The 21,887-nt window shown below is 42.0% G+C and overlaps 1 protein-coding gene across 1 annotated transcript in view; it reads left to right on the plus strand.

The window, feature by feature from the left end:
• Positions 1-14,464, plus strand: part of JSRP1 (junctional sarcoplasmic reticulum protein 1) — a 161,377-nt gene extending 146,913 nt beyond the window's left edge. Inside the window, exons 5-7 of the mRNA XM_077475970.1 lie at positions 259-417; positions 2,291-2,373; positions 13,375-14,464. Of these exons, the coding sequence (XP_077332096.1) occupies positions 276-417; positions 2,291-2,373; positions 13,375-13,992 (843 nt within the window). The 5' untranslated portion in view covers positions 259-275 and the 3' untranslated portion in view covers positions 13,993-14,464. The remainder of the gene's footprint in view (positions 1-258; positions 418-2,290; positions 2,374-13,374) is intronic.
• The last annotated feature ends 7,423 nt before the right edge of the window (positions 14,465-21,887 follow it).

The raw sequence follows: 21,887 nt of genomic DNA on the forward strand, positions 1-21,887 counted from the left end.
CCAAGGCATTTTACAATGTTAATGAAAATGTTTCTGGTTCTCTGTTTAGGTGACTATTCACACTTATACACAACAATGCACGACGAGAGGATTACCATTATTTTCTATGTCACTTGCTGCTTTTTTTTAATTGCACTGAGCCACAAGTTGACAATGACTCCTAGATCCATTTCTTTGATTCTACCATGAAGGTATAAAAAACAATGAAGAATCATCTTTTTTATTTTTTTGTTTTGTTTTTGTTTCTCCTTTTATAAGCCTAAAGAATTGCTACAATGAAACCGAAGCCTGAGCCAAAAAGTGTGGGACCCTTGAAAGATGAGGATTTTGTTCCCTGGAATGGGGTTACATTAAACAGATGTCTGGCCATTGCTGCCATTGCAGCCCTTCTGAGTGTTGGATTTCAAATTCTTCAAGGTAGGACTAGAAAACTTTCTATGTCTTCCATTGGTGGCACAGGACTGTTTAAGATGCAGCTTGAAAGATATAAAAGGACAGCACAGATCTAATCTGTCTCTGTTATAAAAACGAGTGGAAAGCCTGCAGTACTCATTCAGATGGATGTGTTTAAAGCAGTATTAAAAACAAAAATGTATTCAATTGCAGCTTTCCAATTCCTAAATGGGGTGGCTGCATTTGTTTTTCCTTTTTTTGGGGCTTTTTTCCCTCCATCCAGGGTGGGGAGCCCTAAGACAGAAAGTTTATTATTGTCCAGGAGAAAAAAAAGCCTAAAAAAAAAGATAAATACAGTTAAACCTTTAACCACTTAAGCTTTCTGGTATTCAGATATTCCTGACAGTCTGACTAGATCAAAAAATTTGTTTAAATTTAGGGATATAGCTGACCGCTGCATACTTTGGCTTTTGCTCTTCTCTGGTCTTCAGAACAAATATAATCTTCCAGCCTCTCCTTCCTAAAGCTATCTACAGATCTGACCCTATGCACAGTACATTAGGAGAGATCTTCCTTTTGAAGGAATAAATGTAGAACGTCCGTGTAGAAAATCCTTGAGCTCTGACATATATCAAAAGCTAGCTACTATAATAGTGGAACCATTTCCCAAACACTTGTACAAGCTGAAATTGGAAGTGTCCCTGGGCAAGGGAACTTTCCATAGAAACCTGGCAGGCACTTTGGTTGCAGGCCCACAAAAGTTCAATATGTAGGGGCTATAAGGAAAATAATTATAAAATACTGTTGTGGTAGTGTACTCCAGGGCTTCTTCACACTATCTATCCCTCAGTTCCTAATATGTAGCTGCAACTTGGCAGTGGGATCTCTATTTCACATGCTCCAGAATTTTACCCTTTTTGGGAAGAAGTAAATTTGCTACTTTCCAAAGTAGTAGAAAGGTCTATTCCTTTTGAACCGCTAATGCATCTCCTGTTCGGGCCTAGGGAAGAATCTTACAAAATTGATGACATCTATTGTTTTGGCAGCTATATTTTTAATCATTGCGAGATGGAAACAGACATTCCCCCCAACAATTTGTGACTAAATACACCATGTTAAAAAGGTGAGATCTATAGAATACTTTGCAGCAAGATTACGTAAAATTCTAACAGCTTTATACCATTTGGGACATCTGGGACAATTGTCTAATGACAAGTAGCTCCTAATAATGTTGGGTAAAAATACACTGTGAGTGTCTTCTCTCTTCTCCTTGGGTCGGTTACCCTGTCTCTTTAAAACAAATTCCTTTTGTTATTGTTGCATCCTTTTCTTCTGCTAGTCTATTTGCTGCTCCATAGTGGTATTCTATATTAATCCCTTAGCTGTTGTGTATTTACTCTACTACTGAACAGATTGAACTGTTCTGAGGATATCTAACTAGCTTTATAGCTACCCACCCCAACTAATATTTTTGTTGTACTAGATGCAGGTTTTCAATGTTACATGATATATCATTTGTACTTTCATGGATCACACTACTTCCTAAGTAAACAGTTACATAAAAAAAATATATAGCGAGAGAGAGAGAAATGACAAAAAACAGTAGGTAAATAAGAGTTGAAGGGAAATAAGGAGTTAAATTAGGGTGATTAAGGCAAAAAAAGGGGTTAAATACCCATTAAAAAAATAAAAAATTTTTTTTTGTTTTTGGGTTTAATTAATTGATATGGCATATACATTGATATCCAGATCTGTATCATCTGATAGGAGGTGTCAGTAAAACTGTATGCATGTATTGTAGTCATCTACAATAGCCAGTACAATAAAAACTGAAAAGAAAATTGTTGTTACTGTTATAACTAATACCATTGCTCTTATTTAATATTATGCAACCCAGAATCTGTTGATTCCGATGACCTGGCCGAACCAGAGAACGACATCTGGACTTCACCAAATGACCAGCAGGTAAAACTAAAGTCTGTGGGGGGCATTTTCAAAACAGGAGCAGACAGATTTTGGGACAGTTGTGCATGGCAGTCAATTAGCTCCCATGTTCACCTGTTCCAGATTTTTTTTTTTTTGCTGGTTAATATCCACTTTAGACTCACATATATACTATTCTTGTCACTGACAAATAAACTCCGTCCCTTATATTTCTGCTGTGAATGGAAGACAGCAGTTACTATTTCCAGTGCATGGAGGGAGCAGCATTCTAGCCATATCATCTTTGGTACATAATTACTTACAGTTTACGCTTAGATTACCCCACTAGAATTATTCATACAATTTGGCAATTGTATGTATTGGAAGGGCCTTTTTACAAGTACCATCTATTCAATCAATTTGTAAAACGCCTCTTGAGATGGGAAGAGAGGCTCAGTTTTCACTATCCATGAACCTCCTCCTCCTGATGTCTCCTCCAAGGGCTCAATGATTCAGTAAGACTTTTAACCTTTACCAGTGAATCATAACAAATGTCAAAACAATAAAGTGTATCTAAACCTAAAAAACAAAAATGTAATATATTGCAGCTTACCTCCATCCTATATGTGGTGGCTACTTTAGTTTGCTTTTTTTCCAGGCTAAGAACATTTTTTTTTTTTTAGCAAGAACAGAAACTACCTGTTGATCTTGCTACTACAAATACAGTGTCCTTGTCACATCCTGTAAGCTGAAAAGAGAGAAAAATGTTAACTCTCATTTATCAAATACTAGTTCCATCAATCAACCATGTACGGCAATGAACAAAGACAGCAAGTTCATCCTATCTGAAAACCATGCCTACTTTCATAGATACCAGGGGCGGACTGACAACTCATGGGGCCCCCGGGCAATAGGAGATTATGGGGCCCCTGGGCAATAGGAGAAGATTATGGGCCCCCGGGCAATAGGAGAAGATTATGGGGCCCCAGGGCAATAGGAGAAGATTATGGGGCCCCTGGGCGGGGAAGCTATAGTCTTGGGATTTTTAAAAAAAACGTAGATTTTTACATACTGTCCCTGGTTTTATTGAGGCTGGCAACCCTGATGGGGCCCCTTAGTGGCATGGGGCCCTCGGGCAGTGCCCGAGTGCCCAAATGGTCAGTCCGCCCCTGATAGATACAATGCAGAAGTGTACATCCATGACCAAAAGTTTTGAGAATGACACAAATATTAACTTTCACAAAGTCTGCTGCCTCAGTCTTTATCATGGCAGTTTGCATATACTCCAAAATGTTTTGAAGAGTGATCAGATGAATTGCAATTAATTGCAAAGTCTCTCTTTACAGTGAAAATAAACTTCATTTTCTTATTATTTTTCTTTTTAACTTAATCCCATAAAAAACATTTCCACTGCATTCGTGAAGAAAGCTTCAAGGCGCCCAAGAAAATGCAGAAAGTGCCAGAACTGTCTCCTACAGTTGATTCCACTGTGGGATTGACCACAACTAATCACATGGGCTGTGATTGGCCCTGTCTGTACCATGTGATCACTGTGAACAATCACAGCTATCAACAAAATTGTACACAATGGATGGCATGAATGGAAGCCATCCAATGTTTACAATTGTCATGTGATCTTCTGTGATTGGTGGTCACATGATAACTACAGCAGACTGGTACACTGATCAGTCATCACCTGTGTCTGTTGGCGTTGCATCGCTGCTCCATCCGGGAGAACATCATACGATATTCAGTCGTCCACCCAGATTGACGGAGGTCCTGACCAGCTGCCATTGTGCTATAGGCTGGGCAGGAACTGGTTAAAGAGGAACTAAACCCTACTATCCTTTGTAGCCAAGAAAGCTGCCATCTTAGCCTTTGTTTGATCTGCAGTTGCCATACACTTCACATGTGATCAGTTATGACACCAGCCATATTTTGTCAGTTCAAGACATTTTTGGCAGTTCAAGAGAGCTATCAGTTATAAGTCACAGGATGCTTTGTATGTAACTGTTTTGGCAAATAATAATAATAATTATTATTATTAATAAAACAAATAATAATAATAAATCAAAACCCAGACATATTGCAGGATTTTAGGTGTGATCTCTTAGCAAATTACACACCAGGCTTAAATAAAACAAATCTCTTTATTAACCGCTTCTGGACCAGCCGCAGCAGTTATACTGCGGCAGGTTGGCTCCCCTGCGTGAGCCGTCATAGCTGTATGTCAGCTCTTTAAGACGCCCTGGCGGCGCGCACACCGCAGTGTGTCACCGGAGCTCATGCAAGTGCTCATTACAGAACGAGACCGGGGATGTGTATGTGTAAACGCACAAATCCCGGTTCTCTCAGGGGAGATGAGACAGATTGTGTGTTCATACTAAGTATGAACACCAATCTCTCTCCTCCCCAGTCAGTCCCATCCCCCTTACAGTTAGAACACACCTAGGGAACACAGTTAATCCCTTGATCACCCCTAGAGTTAACCCCTTCCCTGCCAGTGTAATGTATACAGTAATCAGTGCATTTTTATAGCACTGATCACTGTATAATTGTGATTGGTCCCAAAAATGTGTCTCATTTGTCAGACGCAATATTGCAGTGCCAATAAAAAACCGCAGATCACCGCCATTTCTAGTAAAAAAAAAAATGCCATAAATATATTCCCTATTTTGTAGACGCTATAAATTTTGCGCAAACCATTTTGCTTGGTGAAATTTTTTTTTTTTTTTTTTTTTTAACCAAAAATATGTAGAAGAATACATACATATTAGCCTAAACTGAAGAAAATTTTTTTTTTTTTTTTTTATTTGGGATATTTATTATAGCAAAAAGTAAAAGATATTGGGGTTGATTGACTAAAGGCAAATCCACTTCACAGTGCAGTTGCTGTAAATCTGAGGGGAAGATCTGAAATGAGGGGAAGCTTTACCTGATTTTATCATCCAATCACGTACAAGCAAAAATGCTGTTCTTTATTTTCCTTGCAAGTCCCCCTCAGACCTACAGCGACTGCACTTGCCTTTAGTAAATAAACCCCATTGTGTTTTTTTAAAATTACTTCTCTTTTGTTTATAGCGCAACAAATAAAAACCGCAGAGGTGATCAAATACCACCAAAAGAAAGCTTTATTTGTGGGAAAAAGGACATCAATTTGATTTTAGTACATCGTTGCACGACCGCTCAATTGTCAGTTAAAGCAGCGCAGTGTCATATCGCAAAAAATGGCCTGGTCATTGAGCAGCCAAATCTTCTTGGGCTGAAGTAGTTAACACATATAATTACACATAGTTAAAATTTCCATATTAAAAACAACAATGTATAGCACCTATCAAAATACAACTTATCACCACCACACCCTACAGAGGCCAAATGCTAGTTTATTTACACACCATAAGTATCGCATTGCAAGTCTGTTTATTCAAGACTAGTGGTATTCTATTACTGGTAACTTGGTAGATATGGCCTCACATGTTTTGAATATTGCTTCATAAGGATTAGGGTGAAAAAGGTAATTGTTGTAATGCTTATGCCATGTATACACGGCCAGACTTTCCAGCAGAAAAGGTCCGACGGTCTTCCCAACAGACTTTCGGCGGAGTTCCGACAGACTTCCTGAACGAACGGACATGGCCACATACGAACGAACTAAGTCTGTTCAAAAGTTTGTTCGTTTTGAAAGTGATGACGTAAGACGGGACTAAAAAAGGAAGTTCAATAGCCAGTAGCCAATAGCTTCCCTTTCGTTGTATTTAGTTAGTCGGACCAGCATACAGACGAACGGTTTTCCCAATAGGAATTGAGTCCATTGGACAGATCTGAAACATGTTCTATTTCTAGGTCTGTCTGAATTTTTTTTTATGAAAAACGATCGGATTAGCCCAGACTCGATCGGATTGTCAGACGGACTGATTCCGTTGGACCTAGTCTGCCGGAAAGTCTGGTCGTGTGTACGCGGCATTATTGATCGTATTAAGATCTCTCCCTGGTTCACACCAATACAATGTGGGAAACGCACAAGATTTTCTGCGTTTCCCCATATCACATTGCACTGCTTAGCAATCGCACAGCGCCCATGCGATCTGCTGCAGGTGTTAATGTTAGATTAATGACACCCCAAAACAGAATGCGGTGCGATTGCCAGAATCTCATCACTCGGGTGTGAACACCCATGTGATGTGATTCGTTTGTGGGGAAAAAAAGATTCCTGCACCATTTTGGTACGGATGTGATTTGATTTGAGCCATACAAAATGTATGGCTTAAATCACATCGAACAGACATCCCATGTGATGTGCACAGGAATGCGGTGCGATTCCTGTGCGAATCACATGCAATGTTGCGCACGCACTAGGTGAACCCAGGCTCCATGTGTCATGCTAGGGCACAAGGAACCACCACACTCATAAGGGCCACTGGCCACAGTCAGCCATGAACGGTCCACAGAGAGGCAGAATGGGGATCTGCCTATATAAACAAGGCAGATCTCTGTTCTGACAGGGAAGTATACAGAGATTTTCAGTTCCTGGTAATCAGGAACAGCGATCTCTGTGTTCTTCCTGTCAGTCCTTCCCCAACAGTTAAGTCGCGTACACACGGGGCGGACTGTCTGTCCAACTTAGTCCGTCAGACAATCCGACGGACAGTCCGTCATACTTTCGAATGAACGGACTTACCCACACACGGCACTTTTTGAGCGGACTAATACGGTGTACTAAGTCCGCCATACTATCCGCCCTACTTTTGAAATGAACGGACTTGCCCACACACGCGGAGGAAAGTCTCCAGGTAGGCGGGGCCCGCGAAGGAGACGTCGCTGACCCCGCCGCCTGGAATGGACTTAAAGGGGAACCCCAACGGCGAAAAAAATCGGCGTGTGGGGTCCCCCCCAAGTCCACAACAGACCCTTGTCCGAGCACGCTAATAATAATAAGGGGGCCCCGGATACCGGCCCCCCACCCTATGTGAATGAGTATGGGGTACAATGTACCCCTACCCATTCACCTGTAAAATAAAAGTACAAAAAAAAACACAACACACGAGATAAAATACTTTATTGCACAGCTCCGGGGGTCTTCCGTCTTCGGGGGTCTTCTCGCCGGACTCCTCCGCTATCTTCTTGTAGCTCTTTTGCTAGCGGAGGAGTCCGGCTTTCTTCCTCGCCGCCGGCCTCTTCTACCGACTTCGGGGGTCTTGTCCCCCTCTTCGGTTCTTCTGTCGCCGCCGTCGCCGCCGCCTTCCGTTCTTCTTCTTCTTCTTCTTCTTCTTCTTCTTCTTCTTCTTCTTCTTCTTCTTCTCCAGGAGATGTTGCCTCGACGATCTCTCCGGCCGGAATGCCAGGGACGCACTGCGCGGCCACTTATATAGGGACAATGGGGCGGTGTCACATGGCTTTATGTCACATGGGTTGGTCACATGGGTTGATGTCACATGGGGACTATGACATCGTAAGGGGGCGGGGTCACCATGTGACACCAACCCATGTGACATAAAGCCACATGATCAGAATTTTTCAGCCAACTTTCACCAAATCACGTGGTTTTTCTGCTCTTTACCACCTCCTTTGGTCAACTTCTGTATTGTTGTCTGATCTTTTGCATTGATTCTGAGTATGCGTGTTTGTAAAGTCTGATGGTTTTCCGTACACACGATCGGACTTTGCCCCATCAGACTTATGTTGTTGAAACGTTTGTCCGTTTGCACAGCCAAGAAAAGTCAGATGAAAACTGAAAAAGTTTGTCCAATGGAGCATACACACCGTTGAATGTTGCCTTAAAACAGCTAATTTGCATGTTTGTTTTCAAAAAATCTGATCATGTGTACAGGCCTTAAGTCTGGTTCAGTAGAATTCACAATCATGGGAAAGACTGCTGACCTGACAGTTGTGCAGAAAACCATCATTGACACCCTCCATAAGGAGGGAAAGCCTCAAAAGGTAATTGCAAAAGAAGTTAGATGTTCCCAAAGTCCTGTATCAAAGCACATTAATAGAAAGTTATGTGGAAGGGCAAAGTGTGGAAGAAAAAGGTGCACAAGCAGCAGGGATAACCACAGCCTGGAAAGGATTGTCAGGAAAACAATCCAAGGCCATTCAAAAGTGTTGGGGACTTTCACAAGGAGTGGACTGAGGCTGGAGTCAGTGCATCAAGAGCCATAACACACAAACGGATCCTGGACATGGGCTTCAAATATCGTATTCCTCTTGTCAAGCCACTCCTGAACCACAAACAATGTCAGAAACGTCTTACCTGGGCTAAAGAAAAACAGACCTGGTCTGTTGCTCACTGGTACAAAGTCCTCTTTTCTGATGAAAGAAAATTTTCCATCTCATTTGGAAACCAAGGACCCAGAGTATGGAGGCAGAATGGAGAGGCACACACTGCAAGATGCTTGAAGTCCAGTGTGAAGCTTCCACATCCTGTGTTGATTTGGGGAGCCATGTCATCTGCTGGTGTTGGTCCACTGTGCTTCATTAAGTCCAGGGTCAACGCAGCCGTCTACCAGGAGATTTTGGAGCACTTCATGCTTCCTTCCACAGACGAGCTCTATAGGGATGCTGACTTAATTTTCCAGCAGGACTTGGCACCTGCCCACACTACCAAAAGCACCAAAACCTGGTTCAATGACTGTGGGATTACTGTGCTTTATGGCCAGCAAACTCGCCTCACCTGAATCTCATAGGGAATCTATGGGGCATTGCCAAGAGAAAGATGAGAAACATAAGTTCGAACAATGCAGAAGAGCTGAAGACCGCTATTGAGGCATCCTGGTCTTCCATAATACCTCAGCAGTGCCACAGGCTGATAGCTTTCATGCCACGCCGCATTGAGGCAGTAATTGCTGCAAAAGGGGCCCAAACCAAGTGCTGAGTACATATGCATGCTTATACTTTTCAAAGGTCCCATATTGTTCTATGTACAATCCTTGTTTTATTGATTGCATGTAATATTCACATTTTCTGAGATTGTAGATATGGGGTTTTCATGAGCTGTCAGCCATAATCATCACAATTATGACAAATCACGGCTTGAACTATCTTGCTTTGCATGTAATGAGTCTATCTCCTATATTAGTTTCACCTTTTAAGTTGTATTAGTGAAATAAATTAACTTTTGCACGATATTCTAATTTTTCGAGTATCCCCTGTATATGGAAACATTATACTGTGATGGTAGAGAACATTAATAGGAATCACTAAAAGGTTCTAAAGATAAACTATATTGTCAGACAAATTGACCCTCTTACCTGTCAGTTAAGGCCTGAGAAGACAGAGACAATCATCTCCTGTATCCCAACAATCATCCAGTTGTAGGAGATACAAGATAAGAGTACTAAACTGAAGCCTTATCCCTGCATTGCCTCCTAGTAGCAGAAATACATATATCTATTGTATGAGAACAGCATTGAGAAGTACAGTGTTACTTTAACTGTATTCCAGGATTTTCTTGTCTTCAGCTGAGCGAACTTGCAATAATTTAAGACTTTTTAACCACTTCAGCCCCGGAAGAATTTACCCCCTTCCTGACCAGAGCAGTTTTGCGATTCACCACTGCGTCGCTTTAACTGACAATTGCCCGGTTGTGCAACATTGTACCCAAACAAAATTGACGTCTTTTTTTCCCCCCACAAATAGAGCTTTCTTGTGGTGGTATTTGATCGCCTCTGCGTTTTTTGTTTGCGGTATAAACAAAAAAAGCACCAATTTTCAAAAAAAGCATTTTTTACTTTTTGCTATAATAAATATCCCTCAAAAACATATAAAAAACAATTTTTTTCCTCAGTTTAGGCCGACATGTATTCTTCTAAATATTTTTGGTAAAAAAAAAAAATCGCAATAAGCGTACATTGATTGGTTTGCGCAAAAGTTATAGCGTCTACAAAATGGGGAATAGGTTTATAGCATTTTTTTTTTTTTACTAGTAATGGCAGCCATCTGCGATTTTTTTTTTTTTTTTTTTTTTTTTTTTCAGGACTGTGACATTATGGCGGACACATTGGACAATTTAAACACATTTTTGGAACCATTGCCATTAATACAGCGATCAGCACGATTAAAAATGCATTAATTACTGTAAAAAATGTCACTGGCAGTGAAGGGGTTAACACTAGGGGGTGGTGATGGGGTTAACTGTGTTCCCTGGGAGGTGATTCTAACTGAAGGTTGAGGGGACTAACTAGAGGAAGTGACAGATCATGGTTCCTAGCTAACAGGAACACACGATCTGTCACTCCTGTCAGAACAGAACAGGGAAGTGTGTTTACACACACTTGTCCCTGTTCTGCATCTCCTGGTCACGATCGCTTGTGGCCAGCGGTGCAGTGGGCGCATGCCTGCTATCAGGACCCCGCAAGACTAAATGTAACTATATAACTAAATGTTATATAGTTTGAATACCATGTCATAGATATTACTTATCATTGTAAAAGAACATATGCCACACATCTTTTTTTTTTTTTTCCCCCAATTATTCCAGAAAAAACAAAAAAACGTTTAAAAAAAAATGGGGAAAAAAACTTTTATTTTTATTTTTTGTTCTTTTTCCAGGCCTTCCCGTCTATAGTTAGGCCATATCTACCAAGTGACTAAGTAATAGACTATCACTAGTCTTGGATATATGGATTTGAAATACAGTACTTTTGATCATTATGTAAACTGGCATTTGGGCTTGGCCTCTTTAAGTGTGTGATGGTAATATTTGATTGGTACATTGTTTTATTTAGTATGGAAATTTTAACTATGTGTGATCATATGTAGGGATGCACCAATGCTACTTTTTTGACACGAGTAAGAGTACCGATACTTCACATCATGTACTCGCCAATACCAATTACCGACACCTATCGCCTATGAAGAGGGGTGGTTTGGGAGGTGGTGGGGGGTTGTTGTTTGGGAGCCGGGTGATGGCAGGGTAGGAGGAGGGGTAAGTGAGGGCAAGGTAGTTGAGGGTGGGGTGAAATAGGGATTGTGGGGTGGGAGATTTTAGATGCAAAAGGCTGTGATTGCTGGGGAGGGGGGGAGGATGGGGATAGCAGGGTTATTGGGAGACATGGGGGCAGAGGTGACAGCTGGTAGAGGGAAGGAGGAGACAACAGGCAGAAGTGACTGCAGGCATGGTACAGGAGACAGTCAGAGACTGCAGGCATTATACAGGAGACAGTCAGAGACAGTCAAAGACTGCAGGCATGGTACAGGAGACAGTCAGAGACAGTCAGAGACTGCAGGCATGGTACAGGAGACAGTCAGAGACTGCAGGCATGGTACAGGAGACAGTCAGAGACTGCAGGCATGGTACAGGAGACAGTCAGGGACTGCAGGCATGGTACAGGAGACAGTCAGGGACTGCAGGCATGGTACAGGAGACCGTCGGAGACTGCAGGCATGGTACAGGAGACAGCCAGAAACTGCAGTCAGGGACTGAAGGCATGGTACAGGGAGAGAGACCCGCTGCTCAACAGGATACCACCCATACAGTGTCTTCATACAGAGCCCCCCTGTTCTCTGAAATGCCTGGATGCCTCAGCAGGGAGAGCCCGGATCCAGTGCTCTGTGTGGTGGGAAGTCAGAGCTGGAGGAGGGAGGTGTGCAGCAAGGAAACCACGCTTGTGGGCTGTTAGGATGGGCGGGCCTGCACCTAGCGATGCCAATGGGAGGAGGAGGCGGGGAAGGCACTGTCTGGAGTGGAGGAGAAGGCAGGGAAGGCACTGTCCGGAGGGGAGGAGGAGGCAGTCTGCTCCCAAGCGACATCACTTCTGGGTATCCGTTAGCAGAGCGTTTTTGCGAGTACCGATACTCACAAAAATGGCTAGTATCAGTGCCGATATCGGTATCGGTGCATCCCTGATTATATGTATTAATAAAGAGATTTGTTTTATTTTAACCTGGTGTGTAATTTGCTTATGGTTCTCACCTAAAAACGCAATGGGGGTTATTTACGAAAGGCAAATCCACTTTGCACTACAAGTGCAAAGTGCACTTGGAAGTGCAATCACTGTAAATCTGAGGGGTAGATCTGAAATGAGGGGAAGCTCTGCTGATTGTATTATCCACCCATATGCAAGCAAAAATGCTGTTTTTATTTTCCTTGCATGTCCCCCTCAGATCTACAGCGACTGCACTTTCAGTGCAATTTCAAGTGCACTTGCAGTTTGTACTTCTAGTGCAAAGTGGACTTGCCTTTAGGAAATAACCCCCAATATGTTTGGTTTCTCAATTTATTTACTCTGGGGTGTGATGTGAGTTTTGGTCTTCAGGATGATCCCTACTTTTTATTTGGAAACCGTTAAATTGATGGGTTTAGTTCCACTTTAAAGCGGAGTTACACCCAGAAATGAAACTTACGCTTATATGGTTTCCCCCCCCCCCCCCTCTGGTGTCACATTTGGCACCTTTGAAATGGGAGGGGGAGCAGATACCTGTCTAAGACAGGTATTTGCTCCCACTTCTGGTGAAAGATCGCGCAATATCCGCGGCGATCTATGCCATGTCCGGCCCCTCTTTCGTTCCCCCGCTGTCTTCTAGGAGAGACACAGGTCCCAGAAGACAGCCAGGACCCGTCAGAACACGCAGTTCGACTCGCACATGGGCAGTAGAGAAACAAGCTGTGAAGCCGGAAGGCTTCACTTCCTGATTCCCTTACTTAAGATGCTGGCGCCTCCACCTGGAGCTGAGGGACGGATCGGCTTCGGGTGAGGACATCGCGGGCACCCTGGACAGGCAAGTGTCCTTTATTTGAAAAGTCAGCAGCTGCAGTATTTGTAGCTGCTGATTTTAAATTTTTTATTTTTTTGCAGGCGGAACTCCACTTTAACATGTTTTGCATATGACATCTGACGGATGGTGTTGCCTGTTTGTTTTAGATGATTGGCACCTCCAACCCTACAAATGTAACAAGTGTTCTTTGAGGCAATTTTCCCTGATAAGTTTGATCATTGTGTTTTCATATTTTGGTTATTACTCTATATTGAGGAACAGAATAAAGTAAATCTACTGAAATCATTAATGTTTATCCAATTTACCTCTCATATTAACATAGCTTCTCTCTCTCGGCAGTCTGAGCCATGGTTTTTTGAAAACTGGTTTGGCTCAAGTACACCAAATTTGCCTGTTATAGAGGAACCAGAAATACCAGAAACTACAGAACCAGACAATTCTGAAGTAAAAGAGCTGGAAGAGCCCATAGCTGAAGAATCAGAACTGACTGATGAGGAAATAGAAACAAAGACCGAAGCATTATTAGAAGAACCAATAGAAACTGAGAAGCAAGAGGAAAAAATGGAAAAACCAAAATCAAGTGAACAGTGGGGGTTAAAGCCTAAAGGCAGATATATGGAAGCCAAAGCTATTAAAATCCGAAGAGCTGAAAATGGGTCCCAAAGAAAAGAGGTTTTTCCTTTTAACCTTGCAAAGAAGCCCAAGGATTCTGCTAAGCCTTATTCAGAGGGACGGGAGAAGCCACCTAAAGATACAAAATATCAGAAAAAATCTGATGAAAAGAAATATGATTCTCCAAAAAAACAAGATCATGAGAAGTCTTTCAAAAAAGAAAGAGAGGAGCACAATAAATATTTGAAGCAAGACAAGGGAAGGAAAGAGGATAAAGAATATAAGACACACAAGCAGTACCATTATGAAAAGGACTATAAGAAAAAGTATGATCTCAGACATCATGGCTGACACTACAGGAGCTGGAGTAATTGTAGACTTTCTAGTGAATGGTAAATAGTAAATTATTGGTCTTCTAAATCTTTGTGAGAAAAGGGTATCACTACATGTGTGCGGCAATGGATGTGCAACATGGCCCGAGTATTATAAAACTGATGTTTTTAAACGTAATCAACATCAGGTAATAGCTGTAGTTTTGTGTGAACATGTGTGAGCATTTTATTTGAGTCCTTCTAGCAATAGTTTGCACTATAAGATTAGTATGAGGTTTACATTTTTAACAGAAAAAAGACATGTTAGACCTGAAAAAAAACATTTTTTTTAAACTTGGAAGATGATTTCTTTTAAAATCAGACTAATGAAATGGGCTGTTTTGATAGTAGATTCAACAAATAAAAAAACACACAATTTGACAACTTTATTAATCTCTCTAAATTTGTTCATTCGGCTTGAAAATTACAATCCACAATAAAAAATACATTTACTTCTTTGTGTTCAGTTATTAGACACACTAGCTTTTATGTAGTTTTAAAGTACTCTAGCCATTCCAGTGTAAGTTTAAAGCATGTGTAAGCCTAACATTTAATATTTCTGATATGTGCCTGCTGTACCGTGTACTTGTATGAACAAGTATCCGGTTCTTGGATGGTACCATAACACTTGGAATACAAAAACATAAAACAAATTGAATTGTATTTAATTTACAACATGTTGAAACATACAAATTAAAAAAAGAAGCCCTTAGTTCAAACATACAGGGTACAACTGAGAGGAATAATAATCGTAATACCAGTTCACCCTGTAGCAATCATATTGGCATGCTCAACATGTTTTGCAGGAAATTCACTGCTTCTTCGGGAGCTTTATTTGCTTATGTATGATGTTTTTAGAACAGAGGTAATATATCGTACTACAAAAATAGAGCGAAAAGAGTCATATTCATCTTAACAATAGCAATACAACATTTAGGGCCATTGTTTGAAATGACCAAATAACAATAGAGTAGCATGTATCATGTCACCCTCCATATAAATGGAACCCTTACCCCAGAGCAAAGCCATACGCTGCAGTCCAGAGAAGTGGGTCCACCCTATCGGGTGTGGGAGCCCCCACATACAAAACAAGGAAGCAGTGGAATAGTCTAATAGCTAATATGACAAACACTATTATGAGTTAGGCTCAAAACCATGCAGTCTTAAAAAGACCTGAAAGAGAATTTCATGCTGGTAATCAAATGCTCACCATAATGGTAGGTAAAGTGATCTAAAATAGGGGGAGGCGTCCTACCAAGGATATAATCTATATCTATCCTTGGTAGGACTCCATCCCCTTTCTTTTAGATCCCTATACCTACCGTTATGGTGGACATTTGAATGAGAGAGCAGAGACTTTAGGGACTTTAAGGAAGCCTAGACCTGATAAGGTCACGTGTTTCCATCCCTATGGGACTTTAAATGAAATCATGGCCTGATAGGGTCATGTATTTCCATCCCTATGAAGTCAAAAAGAAGGAGACGGGGAGGATGGGACTTTGTGTGAAGCACATGGTGGCAAGAGGTAGTTTAGTTGAACATAAGGAATTTTATTCATATAACAATGTAAACATACATATTTTGTTAATATCAAGATACAATAGTAACACAGTAATAATAATAACAGGGTATCTCAAATTATAACCACTGGTGTCAAATGATGGAAAATTAGACATAATAATAAACAGTAGACTGTTAATGGCAATAATATCTCAATTAAAACGAACTAACTAATAATAAATTTCCAAGATTCAACAAAGACAAGGTTGCATAAAATCATAATTACAAGGTAAAGCCAGCAGGACCTATGGCCTCACTGAACCTGTGGGGGTATTTATTATATAGTAGCTTAAAATTGGGGGTAGATGGATGAAAACACGGCATCAAACAGCTTTACACGTTTCGTGGCTGATACGCCACTCATCAGGAGCATGCACGTGGTAATCTAAAATAGAGATTATATAAAGTTGATCAATAATAGTTATAACCAAAAGTAGGGGTAAGGTGACATCCTCAACGGCACCGAAATGCATAACTTACTGGTTACAGAGGAGAAACAGCTTTAAAAAATTTTTTTTAAAAGTCAGCAGCAGCAAACACTGTAGCTGCTGACTTTTAATAAGCAGACTTACCTGTCCAGGGCGCCCACGATGTTGGTCGCCCGAGGCTGACCGGTCCCTCGGCTCTTGGGTCCCGGCGCCGCCATATCAACAAAGGGAAACAGACAGTGGAGCCTTGCGGCTTCACTGCCCGTTTCCTACTGCGCATGCGCGAGTCGCACAGCGCTTTGTGAATGGGACACGCTGTGTTCTGGGACACACAGTTCCCAGAACACACAGCACCCCATTACCCAGAAGATGCCGCACGGAGGAGAGAAGAGCGAAGATCACCGCGGAGGAGGAAGAGGCAGATTAGGACGATATGCCTAGGCATTTCTGGTAAGTTTAAAAAAAAACTTTCTTTTCATTTTTTTTTTTACTGATTTTTTGCTAAATTTTAATGTATTTTTGTTTTTCAGGGTGGCCCTCCACTTTAAGGTTCACTAGCTAATGGTGAGGCGCCAAAAACATCGGAGAATACCTCCAACCGGAGCTGTGGCATACAGGCCAACGGGGACGACCCAACATAGGCAGCCAAGAGGGCGGGCGTGGGACCACGAGGGTACACTGTTGTAAAGTGAAAGGCAATCAAGATTGAATTAGAAGTCACATAGAGTGGCTAGGGTGAGGGTGTGAGGGAAGGGGCCCGAGCTCGTTAAGGGGAGGTGATGGTGGGTAGAAAGCTGCCAGTCGGGGGCTGCTAGAAAATAGTGACGGAGAACCAAAGTTAGGTGGATAGTGAGAGTGAAAAACAGAATAACTATAGGGAAGAAAGGTGCAGCTTGCAAGCATACCTGTGTGAACGAGAACCCAGTTGGAAAGAGGGAGGGGAAAAAAAATTGCAAGCTGTGTGTGGTGAAGTGTACGGGAAGCCTCTGGTGCCAGGACCACCTGGAAGGACGCCCATATATGCGGCGTCGCCCACCACCATCATGCCATGAAGCATAGGTAGGGGAGGGGCATCGTTAGTCGGAAAGACATCTCTGGCCCACCCAGACATCAAGGAGGCGGGGGATAGGCGGAGGCCCGTAGTGCATGTCACGGCCCCTGGAGGAGGAGAAAAAGCCGGACGCCATAGCAACCACACCGCACATACCAGTGCCAGCGCTCCTAGGTTGTATGCAAGTAAAGTTTGTATAACAATACAATATAAAGACTAACGGAAATGCTATTGGTAAGGAGATATACGTTTTAAGAACAGGGGAGGCTAAACATAAGGTCATTAGATGCAAGAGATGTAATGAAGGTAAACCAATGGGGCATTATAATGTGCTTCCATCCATGATTACTGTATGTTGAATGAGAGAGGAGATTTTAGAGACTTTAAGGAAGTCTAGACCTGGTATGGTCACGTATTTCCATCTCTATTAAGTCAAAACGAAGGGGGCGGGGAGGATGGGACTTTTTGTGAAGCACATGGTGGCAAGAGGTAGTTTAGTTGAACATAAGGAATTTTATTCATATAACAATGTAAACATACGGTACATATTTTGTTAATATCAAGATACAATAGTAATACAGTAATAATAACAGGGTATCACAAATTATAACCACTGGTGTCAAATGATGGAAAATTAGACATAATAATAAACAGTAGCCTGTTAATGGCAATAATATCTCAATTAAAACCATTATAAATTCCCAAGATTCAACAAAGACAAGGTTGAATAAAATCATAATTACAAGGTAAAGCCTGCAGGACCTATGGCCTCACAAAAAGTCCCATCCTCCCCGCCCCCTCCTTTTTGATGGTGGACATTTGGTTACCAGCATGAAAAGCTCTTTCATGTCTTTTTAACCACTTGCCAACCAGCCGCCGCAGTTTCACTGCGTCAGAATGGTACGGCTGGGCGAAGCGACGTTACCTTACATTGCTTTGCCTTTTGGCCACAGGGCCGATGCGAGTGCCCGTCAGGCGCGATGGGTAAGCACACAGATCCCGATTCTTTCAGGGGAGAAGAGACTGATCATGTGTTTATACAAAGTATGAACACCGATCTCTCTCTTCCCCTAGTTAGTCCCATCCACCTACAGTTAGAACACAGTCAGGGAACACAGTTAATACCTTGATCGCCCCCTAGCGTTAACCCCTTCCCTGCCAGTGACATTTATACAGTAATCAGTGCATTTTTATAGCACTGATCGCTGTATAATTGTCACTGGTCCCAAAGTAGTGTCAAAAGTGTCTGATGTGTCTGCAGCAATATTGCAGTCCCAATAAAAATCGCAGATCCCCGCCAATACTATTTAAAAAAAAAAATTCCTTACGTCTTTCCCCTATTTTGTAGACGCTGTAACTTTTGCGCAAACCAATCAATATATGCTTATTTTTTCTTTTACCAAAAGTATGTAGGAGAGTACATATTGGCCTAAACTGTGGAAAAAAATTGTTTTTTCTTTTTAAATGTGGGATATTTATTATAGCAAAAAATTTTAAATATTGTTTTTTTTCAAAATTATCCCTCTTCTTTTATTTATAGTGCAAAAAAAACTGCAGAGGTGAACAAATACCACCAAAAGAAAGTTCTATTTGTGGGGGAAAAAAAAAGGACGTCAATTTTGTTTGGGTACAGCATCGCACGACCACAAAATTGTCAGTTAAAGCACCGCAGTGCCGTATCACAAAAAATGGCATGGTCATTGAGCTGCCAAATCTTCCGGGCTGAAGTGGTTAAGACTGCATGGTTTTGAGCCTAACTCAATGTTTCCACATTGATAAGACGAGGGTATATCCCTCCCCTTTTTTCTTTCTTAATAATACATTTATGGCACTGCATTTAAGTATCCTATTCTGTTTGTATTGCTTCATGAGTGTGAAATCCCTGGTGTTCCTGCCAGTCCCTCTGCTTTCCTATTAATTTGTTAACCCAAAAAAACACTTTAGCCCCGGAAGATTTCCCCTCTTAATGACTAGGTCAATTTTTGCGATACAGTATTGTGTCACTTTAACTGACAATTGCGTAGTCGTGCGACGCTGTACCCAAACAATATTTACGTCCTTTTTTCACCACAAATAGAGCCTTCTTTTGGTGGTTTTTAATCACCTCTGCATTATTTTTTTGCACTATTAAAAAAAAGAGGGAACATTTTTAAAAATATATATTTTTGACTTTTTGCGATAGTATACCCCGAAATTTTTTTTAAAAACAAATTTCTTCTTCAGTTTAGGCCGATATGTATTCTACATATTTTGGGGGGAAAAATCACAATAAGTGTATATTGATTGGTTTGCACAAAAGTTATAGCGTCTCCAAAATAGAGGATAGATTTATGGCATTTTTGATTGGGACTACCACATTTCGGTGGACAGATCGGACACGTTTGACACTTTTTTGGGACTATTGACATTTATACAGAGATCAGTGCTAAAAACAAGCCACTGATTAACTGTATAAATGTCACTGGCAGGGAAAGGGTCAATCAAGGGGTTAAATGTGTGTCCTAGGAAATGTAACTGTGGAGGGATGGGATTGCCTGGGGAAGGTGACCAATCACTGTTCCTAAGCAGTAGGAACAACAGAACAGAGATTAACATTTACATTACATTAACAGACCTCCGTTCTGTCTCTCTCAGGAGTGATCGCAGGTGCCCGGCAGACATCACGATAGCTGGGCACGTGCATCGACTCCGTTATCGCATGCACCCCCTAGTTCTCTTAAAGCGGCCAATATACAGCTACGACGGCTCACCCAGGTGTGGTTAAAGCATGTTACACAGCACAGTGCTTGTTTGATGTAATTTGGCCCCCTGTATCACCTAAAATACCTAGATGATCCTGCCTGGCTATGTCCTCCCCTCTGTAAACTGACTACGGTATATCATGGCTACTGAGCCCTGACACTGTTGTCAGTTTACGTGCCTCTGACACATGAGATAACATGAGCTCAAAATTTGTGTCAGGATGGGTACTTATAGGTAGATAAGCAGGGAGCTTGTCTATTCAGAATACAGCTCTGCATAGGCAGTGAAATGAAGGACTATGTGCAGGGTGTGTGTCCCTTTTCTCCAATCAGCTCTCACACAGTGTAAGTGCAGACTCTCCACCCACCCCTATGTACTGATGAAAGATGCACTTTTCAAAGGGTGTAGAAAGGGTAAGACAGCAGATATACAAGTAAAACCTACGTAGGAAGATTAGTTTCATTGGTGTATCATCTGAGGCTATTTACTTCACTGGGTATATGTGGGTATATATGAGGGTTTGCAGCCACTTAAAGTGTCTCCAAAAGCTCAAGGTGTGCATGAAGATAAAAAACCTTCTGTGCGCAGCAGCCCCCCGGCCCCCCTAATACCTACCTGAGCCCCATTGCGATATAGATGATGTGCACAAGAGCCTTGCCTTTCATATAATTTTAACCACTTGCCACCTGCCCACCATCAAATAACGGGACGGTGTGGCTCTCGTTCTGGGTGGACATCATATGATCATATCATATGACGCGACCCTGTTCTCTGTAGAGAGCCACTGACCTGGCTCTTTAACCATGTGATTAGCTGTGTCCAATCACAGCCGGTCACATGTAAATACAGGAAGTGCCCTTAATGACACACTGACAGAGTGTGTCGTGAAGAGAGCCAATCGGAGGCATCCCCTCGCAAGGGAGAACAGGGCATGTAATGATGTGATGATCAGTGCCCTGATTACAGTAAAGCCCTAGAAGTGCCCATCAGTGACACAGATCAGTGCTCATTACTGGTGCCAGTCAGTGCTGCCTTTTACTGCCCATCAGTGCCTGTATACACCACTCCCAAATCGCCCCAAAGATGCTGCTTGCAGGACTTTTTTTCCCATCCTGCAAGCGTGCACTGCCCCAGTGTGAAAGCACTTGGGCTTTCACTCTGGTGAAACATGAGAGGTGCTTTACAAGTGCTATTTTTAGCACTAAAATGCCCGAAAAGCGCCTCAGTGTGAAAGAGATCTAAAAGAGCTTTTACCGTGATTGTAAACTCTTGTTTTTTTTTTTTTCACCTAAAAATAACAAATGTTATACTTACCTGCTCTGTGCAGTGGATTTGCACAGCGCAGCCCAGATCCTCCTCTTCTGTGGTCCATCTTCAGCTCTCCTGGCCCTTTCTATGGGGTACCCGAGCTGAAACACAGCTCCCAGTGTCCATTGAGACACAGAGCCTCCGTTTGGCCCCACCCCTCTATCTCCTGATTGACTAACTGACTTTGACAGCAGCGGGAGCCAATCGCGCCATTGCTGTGTCTCAGCCAATCAGGAGGAGAGTCCCCTCCCCTGTTGGCTGAGGCACTCATGGACATGGCTGGAGAGAAATGGGGCTCAGATAAGTATTAGGGGGTGCTAGGGCAGCTGCTGCACACAGAAGTTTTTTTTTATTAAGATAAAAAAAACCTTCTGACTTTACAACCACTTAGCTAAAGGTGGAATATCAGAAGATCAGAGAATGGGAACAGGACATTGGGGATGTCTCCCATAGACCTCAAAGGAGGTTTTCTGAAAGCTGGGATTAACATGAGAGAACTCAGATCGGGGAAGAGAGACCCAGTCATCATGGGCAGCAGAAACCAAGGTGCAGAGATATAATTCTAGTTCTTCATTAACCCTCTTGGTTTGCCCTTTGATTTTCCAGATAGCAAGGATAACGTGCCACATATTTGTGTCAGTGTTAAATTGTAAGTCTTGTTAACTTGCTGCACATTTTCACTGGCAAGTTGTACACTTGCAGAGCACTTGAAGCACAAGTTCTAGTTGACACTTTTCCAATTTTTTAGCAAATTTGTGTGGCAAGTCTCTAGCAAGAGCAAAGTTG

The sequence above is a fragment of the Lithobates pipiens genome, unplaced genomic scaffold (assembly GCF_037356315.1).
Source record: "Lithobates pipiens isolate NorthernLeopardFrog02 unplaced genomic scaffold, aLitPip1_a1.2 Scaffold_13, whole genome shotgun sequence".
Lineage (NCBI taxonomy): Eukaryota > Metazoa > Chordata > Amphibia > Anura > Ranidae > Lithobates > Lithobates pipiens.